The 15,377-nt window shown below is 36.4% G+C and overlaps 1 protein-coding gene across 4 annotated transcripts in view; it reads right to left on the bottom strand.

The window, feature by feature from the left end:
* Positions 1-15,377, bottom strand: part of iffo2a (intermediate filament family orphan 2a) — a 28,790-nt gene that overhangs the window by 5,817 nt on the left and 7,596 nt on the right. For 2 of the 4 annotated variants that reach the window (XM_047160296.2, XM_053686224.1), the window contains exons 2-4: positions 6,485-6,545; positions 3,696-3,791; positions 196-336 (exon numbers count right to left, since the gene is read on the bottom strand). In XM_047160296.2, the coding sequence (XP_047016252.1) occupies positions 196-336; positions 3,696-3,791; positions 6,485-6,545 (298 nt within the window). Of the gene's footprint in view, positions 1-159; positions 337-3,695; positions 3,792-6,484; positions 6,546-15,377 lie in introns of all 4 variants that reach the window. The other 2 variants (XM_047160295.2, XM_017488020.3) reach the window with 1 other exon arrangement.

Genomic DNA, 15,377 nt, shown 5'->3' with positions numbered 1-15,377 from the left:
AAGAAAAGCAGTAGTGTAACAGAGAACACAAAATAAGCAGTGTATTGACTTAACACAAATCATAGACCAGGAAAATGATTAAATCTGCATTTCATCAAGCTCGGAAATAAAGAACAACTTGGCTTAACACTATGTGTACAGCAGTGAAAGCATCCATACTCCTTTGTGGTCTGCAGGAGCTCTAGAAGGACTGACATGAAACATCTTGCTCATGTCTTCCGAGTTCCTCTGCTGGGCCACGTCGCACAGTTTCGCTGTGATGTCAATGCGTCTACAAATGTCCATGTCCACCTTCATGGCTTTCTCTTGAATTTTGGTGTCCAAATCTGACATTTCCTGAAAAATACAAAACAAGATTTTTTTAAGATCGGTTACATATAAGTCATGAAAAAAATCTAACATATATTTAGTAAGGAACTTCAAGTTGATTATTTCCTATAACAGCATGTCACAAAGTGGTTTATTCCTCTTTCCTATAATTCACTGTTTTTCCTCCATAGAACATTTTGTGGTGGTCACCACAGTGAAATTTCCCCTCAGATAACAAATGAGGAAATTCACTGTCTCCTTTTTGTGTAATGCATGTACTGCTATTGCTACTGCTATTTGAGAGCTCCTTGCTTAGACTTGTGACTTATGTTGCTTTTTCCAGAGATGGTTAGTAAGGTGCTACATTTACTTGAGTAACTTTTTGAAATAAATTTACTTTTAAGAGTAAGTTTAACTGTACTTATCCCATACACTCTCCACACACTCTATCTTCTGTTCATTTTTACTTTTACTGTTACTTGAGTAATTATCTTTAGAAGTAGTTTTACTTGAGTAAAATGTGATGTTGGCTACTCTACCCACCTCTGGCTTTTTCCCCACAGGCCAGCCTTGTATGATAAACAGGTTGCATATGAATTAGGAATGAGCGCTCGTGTTCCTACTGCATCAATTTGACCACTATTACTAAATGTATATTATATTTGTCCTAATAACTAGTAATCCCCCAAAAAGAAAAAAAAAAAAAAAAAACAGTAACAACTGATAAAACATTTCTAGGTAGAGCTATCTAGTTCCCTAATAGAGGCTTAGTTGCTTTAATTAGCTGCTTAACACGAGCTAACAAACTAGTCTTGCATTATGTTATTTTTATGTTTTGCCAGGTCTATATTTTTCACAAAAAAGTAGCAATCTATAAAACAATGAGAAACAAATAAAACTGTTGTTAACAGATTTGATAACGTCAGGTTTATTGTTGTTACGAACTAATGTTAGATAGATACTGGGTGTGTTGATATTTGTGTCCATGCACTGAATGGATGGTTTGGGTAGGTACTCTTGCAGACCAGTTCTGACCGAGGAAAAACCTTGAAATTGTACATCCTGAATCGTTCTACTTCTCGTATACCATAGCTAATAATTACAATATTTTATTTATTAAAGAGCGACATGCCATTTACAATGGATCCGTTTATAGTTACATTTAATGATTTGGAAGGTAGAGGTCAACCGATTGAGCACGTTCGCCTCACACCTCCAGGGTCCGGGGTTCGATTCCCGCCGGGGCCATGTGTGTGCGGAGTTTGCATGTTCTCCCCGTGCTGCAGGGGTTTCCTCCGGGGACTCCGGTTTCCTCCCCCAATCCAAAGACATGCGTGGTAGGCTGATTGGCATGTCTAAAGTGTCCGTAGTGTATGAATGGGTGTGTGAGTGTGTATGTGAGTGTGCCCTGCGATGGACTGGCACCCTGTCCAGGGTGTACCCCGCCTTGTGCCCGATGATCCCTGGAATAGGCTCCAGGTTCCCCCGCGACCGTGAAGAAGGAGTAAGCGGTAGAAGATGGATGGATGGATGGATGGAGAGGTCAACCGATTGGTCAGTTTTGCCGATTAATCAGCACCGATAACCGATCTGCAAAACTCCACACCGATAGTTTTTCCCGGTTGCGTCCGTTGCAGGGGTGCCTGAGAATGTATAGTGATGTCATTATACATCACTGACAAATTTTGTTGTTATTTGAAGTGTTTTTTGATTCATTTTGGGAGTCTCGTATTTTTATTTGTTCTTTGGATTGTTACTTTTTGGTTCAGTTTGTATGTTAATCTTTTATTTACATTAATATTTATTAATAGTTCGTATATTTATTTCATTTAAAAAAAAAGTACAGTACATTTTCATGGTACAGTCAGCACGGTTTATTTTTGTAATAAAGTTCAGCAATATTTTACTTTCAGTGTTATGTTTTCATTCAGTATCAATTTTAAAAACTAATTATTAATTGGTTGATTAATCGGCAGGTATTGCCCAACTTCGTTATCGGTATCAGTTGACCTCTACTCTGGATCAATCCAGACACCCTGAAGGCGAGATTGTGTCTATTTTGTGTGTGGTTATTTTTTCTTTTCTTTTTATGCTTATAGCAACAGTATGTATAGCACTTTGGTTTAAATACCCTTTATAAGTACTTACTTACCGCCATGTTGTCCAACCATGTTCTATAACCAAATTTTCTCATTTCATCTGTGCATTATGTAAATCTGTAGGTACTGCAGGACAGTTTTGTGCTTGCTCTTCTTGCTTAATTATCTAAGCAAATCTGTGGCTTTTTAATGTGCAGTCATAACAGAATTAGTAATCACATTCTCCACTTCTGTCTGGTTTAATTTTGCATCATCACTCTAAGTAGAAAGTATACAACACAAAGCTGTTATTTGTAATGAGAAAATCATTGGCTGCAGACTCCCTTGACAGACCAGTACTCATTTAGGATGAGAAAGCTGGGAAAATCGTGCCTGAACTCTCTCACCCCAGTCACTCTCTCTTCCAGAGGCTTTCTTCCCAGCGAAGACGCATAGTAAGAGCCATAAAGACTGGAATTAACCGTTATTTGAGCAGTTTCTTACCCAGGACATGACTCTCATACATGAGAACTCTTTAGATAACCTCTCCATGTGACCAACCAAGTAGTTGGATATAACCTTAGACACAACAAATACTTATCCTATAATGTGTAATATTAATATTAATGTGTATGCAGCTTGATCTGTACATAATGTAGCTATTTTAATAGAACTACACATACAGTATGGCTCACTAAAAATCGAGTATTTCTTAAAAATATTTTGTTTAGTATATTTGTTCTTTCTTCTTTAGATTTGGAGATTTTCTTTCACCTACACCAAGAAATAAAAATCCATATGCAACTTGTCAAATAAATGCTACATTTACATTCACAATATTTGGCAGATTCCCTTATCCAGAGCAATTTACATGCATCACATTTATACAACTGAGCACTTCAGATTCAAGGGTCTTGAGTGACAGCTTGGCAGTGTTGGGATTTAATGAGTCTTTATTGATCACACACACACACACACACACACACACACACACACACACATAGCATTTTAGGAAGCTGGGGTCAGAGTGCAGGGTCAGCCATGATACAGCGCCCCTGGAGCAGAGTGGATTAAGGACCTTGCTCAAGGGCTCAACGGTGGCAGCTTGGCAGTGCTGGGGCTTGAACCCCCAACCCCAGTACCCTCAGTACCCCAGAGCCTTAACCGCCCACCACCATTTGAATTCACAACCTTTTGATCAGTAATCCAACAGCTTAACTGCTGAGCTAGCACTGCCCCATGGAAGTTTGGCTTCAATGCTTGCCGGAATGTTCAATAAGCAGCAACAAATGAAAAATAATTACTTACATCAGTCATGAGACTCTTATAGACGACCAATTCAGCTTTAAGCTGTTCCACTTTCTCACTCAGTTCTTTCCGTAGGGCCTCAGAATCCTGCGCACTCTGTAGGGGACACGTCAAAAAGGAAGCCAGTCAAACCAAATGTTTTTCCACACTAACATTTCTTCTACATTCAATACCAGCACGGTGAGCAAATGCGTTAAAAGGCTAAACTAATGAGGCACAAAACAGCTAATTTTCTACAACCCCAATTCTGAAAAAGTTGGGACAGTATGGAAAATGCTAATAAAAACAAAGAGGAGTGATTTGTAAATGTAGTTTGACTTGTATTTAAACAAAGAAATGTATAAAGACAAGGTATTTGATGTTTTACCTAATCAACTGCATAGTTTTTTGAAAGTAAACCTTTATTTCAATATCGATGCATGCAACATGTTCCAAAAAAGTTGGAACCCCTTCTGACTACGTGTGATCTACTGTATGATCCCTCAGACGTCACTGTTTTAAAAACAGTCATGAGTCTGTAATGGATATCCTGACTTTGGTAAACCTTTGTCAGTCAACACCATTCGCCGCTGCATCCATAGATACAAGTTAAGGCTTTAATATGCAAATCAAAAAGCCATACATCAACACTGTCCAGAAGCGCCGCCAACTTCTCTGGGCTCAATCTCACCTGAGATGGACAGCAGCACAGTGGAATCGTGTTTTGTGGTCTGACAAGTCAACATTTAACACAGACAAAACACAGAATTGAGAATGTGTGGCGCATTATGAAGTACAAAATAAGGCAGTGAAGGCCCCGTACCGTTGCGCAGCTAAAGAAATGCAAAATGGATGAATGGGGGGAAAATTCTGTATGCTACACTTAATCAACTGCTGTCTTCAGCGCCCAAACACTTAATAAGCGTTATTAAAAGAAAAGGTGATGTTACACAGTCGTAAACAGTTGACTGTCCCAACTTTTTTGTATTGTGTTGCAGTAATCAGATTTGAAATGAGTGTATATTTTCAAAAATAAATAGTAAAACAAATAATGTGTTAATGTGTTTTCAATGTAGTTCAGGGTGAATTGAATTTTCAAATGACTCTTTTTATTTTTTGCATTTTCCATACTGTCCTAACTTTTTCGGAATTGGGGTTGTATAAATTTTTTTTTTTTTTAGAAATGGTCTCTTGCATAACTGAGCAGTACATTGATATTTATTTGGAGGGCAGTGTTAATTGTGGGCCATGCAGACATAATGGAGCTGTATCTCTACCATAAGCACATCCAAAAGCTGTATTTAGAAGTGCTTAAGAGCTGTTCGGGCAGTTCAGGTACTCGAGACGAGTCTCATCTTTTGAGTAATATTAACTCCAGCACAACTACCTTACAATTGTTTTTTTATAACACAATACCTCATCCGGAAATTCATGTTTTACAGAATGTAAATACACTCCAGAAATATGGAACGGCAACAATAAGTGCATAAATATGACAATTCAAAATTGTTTGAATCATCTACACGGTCTTCCAATCTCAGCAGCAGAGGGTTTTTTTTGGTCCCTCTCAGAGCTTCATGCATTCTGGAGATTTCTGTGGTGAGCATTTCAAATTCATCGTGCCAAAAATAACTTTTTCTGGTCTGAGTTGCTTCTCAATTATTCAGATCTGCTGTATGCTATTCAGATATAAGTTTACATTTATAGTTTGATAACTAACTAGGATGTACATTGATGCTTGAAAGTTTGTGAAACCTCTTTGAATTTTCTATATTTCTCCATGAATATGACCTAAAACATCACCAGAGTAGATAAAAAGAACCCAATTAAATAAATGAGACACAAATATTGCACTTGGTCATTTATTTATGGAGGAAATTATGTGAACCTTTGCTTTTTGTATCTGGTGTGAGCCCCTTGTGCAGCAATAACTGCAACTAAACGTTTGCGGTAACTGTTGATCAGTTCTGCACATCAGCTTGGAGGAATTTTAGCCCGTTCCTCAGTACAGAACAGCTTCAACACTGGGGTGATGGTCAGTTTCTACAGGAACTGCTTGCTTCATGTCCTTCCACAACATTTCTACTGGATTAAGGTCAGGACTTTCCAAAACTTTAACTTTATTCTTCTTTAACCAATGAACTTAAATTTCCTCCATTTGTACACAATCTATTGACTGTGAATTGGTGGAGTCCAAACTCTTTAGAGATGGTTTTGTAACCTTTTCCAGCCTGAATGCACAAATATGTAATATTGGATCATTTTCCTCAATAACTAAATGACCAAGTTTAATATTTTTGTTTCATTTGTTTAATTAGGTTCTCTTTGTCTTCTTTTAGGACTTGCGTGAAAATCTGATGATGCTTTAGGTCATATTTATGCAGGTATATCGAAAATTCTAAAGGGTTCACAAACTTTCAAGCACCACTGTAGGTTGATCTCAGATTGCTGATTTGAGAAAAACAAATGGCAGGGATGTCAAATTAATATGATTAGTATGACTAGGATTCTTCATGACCAAGTTAAAAATTCTTAGACATTAATTTAATTCTTGCCTACAGAGTGCTCTCTATGCAATTGGGGGAAAAAACCTGACAACATTGCAGATGTGAACTGCAGGCAGGTCATTACATTAATCTGAATAGGCAGCCTGTAAAAGCAACCCCCAGCTTAGCATCAAGTCTGAATAGGAATAACATTTCCTGTGTATCTACTGATATCTCTTTTTAACTGAGAATACAGCCCTCAGTAAAACCACAATGAGCATAAGATAAAGAGCTGAGCACTGTTTGGCAGGGCTGAGCTCTCACTTGTTGTAAAGTCTCCACCATGGCCCCCATTTGCTGGCAGTTAGACAACTCCTCCTCCCATCTGGAACACACAGCACAGACATCTGGTCAATAAATTCCTCAGTCCAGACAAAGATCATGTCATCTCACTTCATCAGTAAAGACAGAAAACGTCATATAATTGCAGATGGAATTAGGTTGAATGAATATACACGATACAAGTATTGCTCATTATGAAGAGGATGATGACGCATAAACTGTTAAAAGTCTTCATAGAGTATTTAAAACATTCAAAGAGGAGATTGAGTACCACATAATTATCCTTAATGTCTTGCCTTTATAGCGTCTTCCTTAAAGTCACTATGGTGATGGTAGAGACAACAGAGCACACAAGCCAAACGTTCAAATGGGAGACGTTTAACACAATCCAGTGAAGAGGTTCGCTAAGCCGACCTGCTTTGTTTAGGGTTGTCACGTTGGGTGTCATGCAACGAATGCTACAGTGTTTGAACCTTGGTTTGTTCCTGAGTAATTCATTCTGGGTAGTTAGTGGACATTGCCATAGCGTGTACACAAACAGTGCTGTCTCTCAGGCCACAGACTCACAAACTGAGTATTTAATGCACTACCACTGCCTTGTGTGTGAGAACGTTCACTGCGCCTTTACAAACCCTTTAATGACAGAAATGTTCTTCTTTATAGTTTTGTTTACAAGGTTTAGGACTCTCAGGTAATGAAATTGAAACCCTTTTCCTTATCAGGGAGGAATTTTTCATGTTGCACCAGGTCTTTTCCAGACAAAGGCATTCCCCAGTCATGCCATGTGGACATAATACACCTCCTCCACACATATCCTTGCTCCATCTCTCTCTCGCTCCCCCTCCCTTCCAGCAGGATACCCTTCATTCCTGTCATATTCCAGGCATTGCACACTTATTGCCATTTGTCTTATGCAGCCAGAATGTACTTTGGCTTAGGAGAGTAGTTTAGGAAAGCCAAAAAGTTTTCAGTATATTTCCAATATATTGAAAACAAGATGGTATTTTGTTTTAGACAGTACTGCAGTGGGACAACGACAAAATACTATATCGGGAATAAAATTACTTACATCAATTGTGATATGTTTTAATATATTGCAAAGCATAACACGTTCATGTGGCAGGAACTATATATCGCCATCGACAGGTGGAACAGGTATGGATGCAGCAAAGAATTTCAGTGGACCAATTTGAGTACTTGATAAAATACTGTCGCAGAGCCGATTAACATAAAAAGACAAATAAATAACTGGCTGTAGTTCAGAGAGTCTAGTATTTTTAAACATGAACTAGCTCAATGTCTGTTGCAAACCCAAATTATTTAGCTGAAGTCAGCTCATTAGCCCAGAGGATAGATACAGGGCTAGAGACTTTAAATCAGAAAGGGACGTGTGTTGCATATATTTTCATAGAATTATTCATTTTATTTACACTCTCTGGGCTGATTAGTGAACTGTTGGCTTGTTTAAAGAAAAGTCGACGACTAAGTCAGAACATTTAAAGAGGATATGCATGTATGCATGAATGCAGTTATTAATTTTTTTAATCTGTCCAGAGTCCATGAAGAACCATTTACAAAGAAAAACAATGTAAAATTTACAGCCATAAATTAATCATTAATGAACCTTTGTAAGCAAGGAATTGCTGGATGTATGACATGTAACTGGATCTTCACAAATTTTAATTGAATACAACTGCTATAGATTGATCTGCATTATTTGGAACAAAAAATTTGTGGTTTGCATGAATGCTCTGTTTCATTAAGACCTATATAGAAACCCTCATTCTGAACATGCATGATTGGCCAGGAACACACAGGTTATATTACGCAAGTTGTACAATTTGTGTTTAAATACTTTTTTTTTTATATACAGCACTGTGTAAAAGTCATTGCACATGCAAAGTAATGCTGTAAAGCAAAGATGCCTTCAAAAATAAAAACACAATATACAGAGCCATTAACAGTAATAAACTAAACAAAGTCAATATTTGGCATCACAACATTTTGCTTTAAAAAAAATAATTTAAAAAAATAGTAGTCTGAGGTACAATGTGTGTAGTTTTATTAGGACACTGGCTGGTAAGTTTTACTGAACATCTTGTAGAATCTGCCACAGCTCTTCTGAAGACTTTCTTTGGTTGTTTATCTCGTCCAATCCGAACAGCTTTCATTAGTTTTAGTTGTTTGGTTGTTTGTTTGTTTTTTTTTATCTCAAAAGGAATCTATTACATCACATAATATGTTGCTTTCCTTACTGACATATACTAATATTTCTGTAACTTTTTTTGTGAGAAAATTAATGTTTGGAAATAGAAAATGTTTTTGTCCTGACTCAATAATGCAGACCTCATAAATTAAACATCTATAACAAAATTTGTACAAAGAAAATAGTGTGTCTAAGTCTTTTGCACAGTACAGGTTTTATGTAAAAGGCTTCGACTTAACTTATAACAAACCTTACCATGTTTTAATTAGAATATGTAGTTTTCTTAAACTGGTTTAAACTGGTGTAATATAATATCATAATTTTACGAGGAGTCAAGTTCAGAGAAGTCCATTTGTTACATGGATGCTCCGTTTCAAACGATTCAATGTATGACAATATATTAAATGTTATATGTCAGCGGACTCATTTTGATTAAATAAAAACATACAACCAGTTTAAGGTGCTGCGACAGACAGTACATTAAGAATTTGCATGGATTCATCATTTGAAAGACTAGACACTACTGCTAGTTTGTAGAACAAAAAATTACAGATTTTTAAACGCCGAGACATTCAGATTGAGGGGTAACTCCAGTGTAGCTGATTAAACTACTGCCCAAGGGAATGAGAAAATGACTCCACTCATTTCCTCTGACCCACTCACTCCAGCCCTGCAGTTTTACTGCCTTGAAACAATCTCAGTTCAGACTGAGCAATACAACAAGCTTAGACACGAAACAAAACAAAAATTAATTAATTAATAAAATTCAAGTGTGCATCTACATCTTTTCATGTCATTTCTGCCATTTCGTTAAAAACACCTGACTACAAAAATGACAAAGCATTACTGCTGGTGCATATCATATTACAAAAAAACAATCCATTTCTGTAGAAGTGTAATCGCCTAAAGGCTTGTTAGCAATACCATATAAGCAGGAAGAATAGTTTTGGGGAAAGAGAACAATGCATGGAACCAGTAAACAAAAACTGTACGCCTAAATAAGCGGAACAAACACTTTCATATCAGTGAACTTCTTAAGAGCTCTTTCGTGCCAATTGTATTTACTTCTCAATACAACAGACAGTTTAAGGGAAACCCCACATAGCTGATTTATATTCAAACCATATATCATTGGTTTAATTTATTTTATTTTTATTTTATAGGAATAGAAAACGTCATTATTCACTTAACAGGATAAGTGAAGATTGAACCAGAACAGCGCCTTCTGATTGCTATCTTGAGTAATCACTATAATTAACACTAAAAGACTGAGATAATACGCTGCCAACGCACAGACTGGCTGACATCACTGAAACACTGTGTGCGACACAGTGGAGGACTAAACCAATAGCTTTATTCACCTTTAATCCATTGGGAGGTTTATCAGATGGTATGTCATAAGGACGCATCGATACCAATACTGGTACTGGTCTGATAACCTTGCTCATTTACTCCTACTTGGAAAATATGCCTCGATACCAGGTGATACATCGTAAACCTAGTGTACGTTGTCCTGCTAACATACAGATACAAAATTACAGCAATCTGGATGACTTTCATGATTAATAATGGCAATCAAAGGAAACACAAACAAAAATAACAATAATAAAGAAGGCACTACAGCATCTTCCTACAATAAAAGTTAGGGCTGAGCGATATGATATGACAAAAATATCATATCACGATACTCACTACGACATTTCTGCGATGTGCAACACGATGCGTATCACGGCATAAAATTTTACTAACAAACTGTCCGCAAAACAGTAGTAAAATAAACAAAGACTGTTAAGCTGACTTTGACGATACTTGCCTTTGACTAATGCCTACAAAGACAACGAAGAGCAAATCAATGGCATCCATTCAGCAACATTTAATTTGTAATTACTAAAACATTAAAAACACATCACCATACCAACGATAGCTCAGAAAAGTGCATTGCGTAATCATTTATCACGATGCCGATATTATATCGATATATCCTAAACATAAAACTCAGCGTAGGGAGTGCTGTCTTTTCCTCGAATTCTGTCTAGTCAAGCAAAAATGTCTACAGACAAACCTAGGTGAGTGAAATTAAAAGCTCTTACTAAGCATGCTGTTCTCGATCAATAAGCTGCTACTGGTCATTGACAATGAAAGATTCTGACAAAATGAAAAGTAAAATGTACTTGCAGCTGTACAAGAAGGGCTTTTCCGAAGTGAAACGAAACTTGCGCTTCTGTAATGCAACTTTATTCGATCCAGACTAACTAATGAAGCTAGCTAATGCATTTTAATTTCAACTAGCTAACAGATGAACATGCACAGTTTCCCTCTGAAAGTATTTCTACATATATTTAAATATATTTCCACATATTTACTTCTAGATGTGTTAAACAACTGCGAACATGGCATCTTCTGGAACATGTGACTGACCAGTGCTTCTTGCTGCTCAGGTTTGCCCTGTGTAATGATGGTTTAAATTATTATTGGCTTTGAATATCTACTCTTGGTTTATGCCCTAGGTTTCGCCTGTGAAGACTGTCTTTGTTGTTAAAAAGGATAAACCAACATGAAGACCAGAAAGCTGTCTATGGGAGAAAAGCAAGTCTTTTTAAATCCAAGAAAAGAGCTAGAAAACATCTAGATGTAAATATGAGGGAATGAAAGCTGAAATTCTGATCTATTGTCTCATTCAGCTTTTGATCTCAAACCCAAATATGTGATAAAAGAAGTGGGCACTAAGCCAGCTACCCCAAAGTTCATTGTTCAACCAGTTTGTTCTTCCAAACTAAAGAATGATAAAAGCACAACCATGAGCCTGGTTTGTGGTTAAACAAAGCATTATGAAGAGCATAACCTGCTCAATCCCAGTTAATCTTGTGACAAAAGAACTTAGACTGGCACCAGATTCCATCATACAAAAAAACATCATGGTTTAATATTAACACCTTAGCATTTATTGTAATTAATTGCATGTAGAATAAATTAAAGATTTACTCACAGCTACATATAATAATTGGAAAAATATACGTAAACAATAGGAAGGCTTTAGAGCAGTTTTCCTGTGACTTTTCTCAGTCTTTTCTCACATAATAGATAAACAGTAAATCCTACTACATGCTTTCAGTCTTTTATTTGCCAAAATATGGACAAGGAACGGAAAGTTGTATCCTCTGAGGTAAACCATAATGGCTGTTGGACTTTGTATTTTTTCCTCACAGCTTTTGACATGGAACACTGAACTGAGGAATTCTTATCTGAGCCGCAAGGACTGACACACAACCTTTAAAAACTATGTGGAGTTAGCAATCAGTAAATACAAAAATAAATACTTTACTAAATTTAAGAATTTCCTCCGAGTTCTACAGGAACACCTCCATATTTAAAATCCAAACTCACTTATACTGCAACATATTGACCTAAAGTTGTAATGTTGAATCAAAAACAGACAGTCCAGGTGTGTGGAGCAGCATTATGTCACTGCCAGCATTTTTTACTTCAGTGCAGATAGCAATCATGTTAAAATTCGTTCTCTTGTGCCAAGGCCGGCAACATTTTATTCTCGTTTCAAAAGAACTCAAGAAACAAGCTGAAGTTTCACGGAATGCAACATAATAATAAAAGAAATTCCTAAAGGTCAATTCTCAAGAATTGAGAACAGATAAATGTGTAGTAGTGGTGATAACATTTTATGTAATATTGGTAATGACCGTAATATGATGTACATGTCCTTATTTAACACATACATAAAGATAGACATCAATTCTTTCTCTTTTGACTACTACTTTTCTTACAGTGTTGTGTTATGTATTGCACTCTTTTATGTCATGTGGTTGTGTTTTTTGTTACTAAGGATCATCATGAACATTCTAAGTAAAAACCCCAATATAATCTCCTGTGGTAATAGTAGGTAGTAAATATTTTCTTTTACTCTTCTTTTACTACACTATACTGATATTAGTGTGTTCTGAGAACGAGGAAACTAATTATAAGCCTGAATGCATTCTGCTATTTCTGTGGTGGCCTGAGAAAACCTTTTACATAGTCAAATTTTTATATTTTCTTTGAGATATTATATATATATATATATATATATATATATATATATATATATATATATATATATATATATATATATATATATATATATATATATATATATATATATATATATATATACACATACATACACATACATACATACATACATACACACACTGAAACATAAATCCATACAAAATAAGGGCAGAATTTTCATGTACGTAGAATACATAAGTTCAACAAAAAAAAATTAATAGGTAATGTTAAATAGGTTTTGAAATTTTATATTTTTTATAAATTTTAACTACATATACAGAAATATGTACATATACAGTGCACATACATTTACATACCCCTTGCAGAAACTAAATGTTAATATTTTTTTAATAAGAGGAATCATTGAAATTGCTTTTTTATTTTATTGAGTACTGTCCTGAATAAGCTGTTTCACATAACAGATGTTTACATATAGTTCACAACACACAATAATAACCGAATTTACAAAAATTACGAAGATCAAAAGTTTACATGCACTTGATTCTTAATGCTGTGTGTTGTTACCTGGATGATCAATGACTTTTGATGGTTTGTGATAGTTGTTTATGAGTCAGTTGTTTGTCCTGAGTGATTAAACTGCTCACTGTTCAGAAAAATCCTATAGGTCTTGCACATTCTTTACTTTTCCAGAAGCTTCTGCATATTTGACCCCTTAGGACAATTGAGGGGCTCATACAAAACTATTACAAAAGGTGCAAACATTCACTGATGCTCAAGAAGGCAACACGATACATGAAGAGCCTTAAACTTTAAAAACAGGATGATCTGTGTAAAGTATATTACATCCAATGTGCTACCAAGTTTCAAAATTTCAGACCAATACCCAACTTGATAATGATACTCATTTTGGGTTTTGTGCATCCCTATTAATAAACAAGTGTTACAATCTACATACACTGTCTGATGTGTGAAACCCTGATAAAGATGTTATTCACCGTTTCTCTTCATGTGCAATATGCTGCTTTTTGCACGACTACGAACAGTATGTAATAGGGAAACCGAAGGGGAACGCATCAGTGAAACACATGGACTGAGTGCCAATCAAAATCCCTAGGGGCCTTTACAAACATCTGTTGCCAGAATAAGAGAAGACGAAGCTGAACTCAGATCAATATTTAGACAGGCTACACCCTAAAGTCCACATTACACTGTGTATATATCACATATGATGAACATACACTACACATGCTGCATGTTTTTTAAATTTTTATTTTTTTTTAAATCTATGTGAAGAGAAACAAGAAACAAAAGTAAACAAGGCAGATGGAAAAAACATGGCAGCTACATATGGAATTAAGTAGCTCATTCCCTCAATTATCCAATCCGCCGATCATGTGGCAGCAGCGCAATGCATAACACCATGCAGACACAGGCCAAGAGCTTCATATCAGACATCAGAATGGGGAACGAATTTAATCTCAGTAAGTTGTGACAGTGGTGTGACTCTTGGTGCCAGACAGTCTGGTTTGAGTATTTCAGAATCTACCGATCTCCTGGGATTTTCACAGGCAAAAATTTACACAAGAATTTACACAGAATGGTGCGAAAAACAAAAAGCAACTGCAAAATCTAGCAATTGGCAGTTCTGCACTTGCAAAAGCATTATTAACAAGAAGTCCAAGGAGAATGGTCAGACTGGTTTGACAGGAAGGCTATGGAAACTCAAATAATGACTCTTTACAACCGTGGTGAGAAGAAAGACATTTCAGAACATACAAAACACCAAACCATGTGGCGGATGGACAACAGTCAGGAAAGAAAAGGGGTTTGCACTACAGTGGGCACAGGTTCACTTAAAATGGACAGTTGAAGATCAGAAAAAGACTAGATGTTTTTCCTAACTTTAACTGTTCAGTTTCAGTGAACCTATGACCAATGTAGTCGCAGATTATATTTACATTTATACATCTGAGCAGTTAATGGTTAAGGGCTTTGCTTAAGGGCTCAACAGTGGCAGCTTGGCGGTGCTGGGGTTTGAACTGGGGGTAGAATCTATTGCTTAATTACTGCACCAAACGTTCCTAAAAGACAGCCTCAGCTCCACTGAATTCATTCATGAATAGGCCTTTGAGGAAACTCAAATCATGTGCAGGCTCGCAGCATAACGGGAAGAACACAGAGGACAAAAAAAAAAAAAGAGAGCGTCATCTCTGGGAATAACTGGTAGGAGTCATTGGGATCACTGACTTTTATGACACATGGAGATGAGTAAAGCAGGGATATGATTCTTCTTTCCTGCTAACATAATTTAGCATAATAACCAGGCATGCCTAAAGCAGGACAGAGCTTGCACAAGGCAAAAGTCATCAAGACACTGACTAACCACTCTGAAATCTACCAGATTATCTTCTATTGTTGATCTTTGGACATGCAGCACATAACACACAGTTGTTTTCAACTGTCTGAGAACTCCTGTTCAAATTATACATTAATTATGATTAATACATTAATTGTAATTATCCTAGTCCTAGACATTTCCCTGCTCTAACACACCTACTAAACCTGGGGATTAATAAATAATCAAACTGCACTGGGTCTACTTTAGGTTGTCGCATAGTCTCACAAGCCAGACTTTTAGCTTTCGCA

Source organism: Ictalurus punctatus, chromosome 15 (genome assembly GCF_001660625.3).
Source record: "Ictalurus punctatus breed USDA103 chromosome 15, Coco_2.0, whole genome shotgun sequence".
In the NCBI taxonomy this organism is placed as follows: Eukaryota; Metazoa; Chordata; class Actinopteri; order Siluriformes; family Ictaluridae; genus Ictalurus; species Ictalurus punctatus.
The sequence above is the reverse complement of the archived record's forward strand: the minus strand, read 5'-3'. Positions and strand labels throughout refer to the sequence as shown.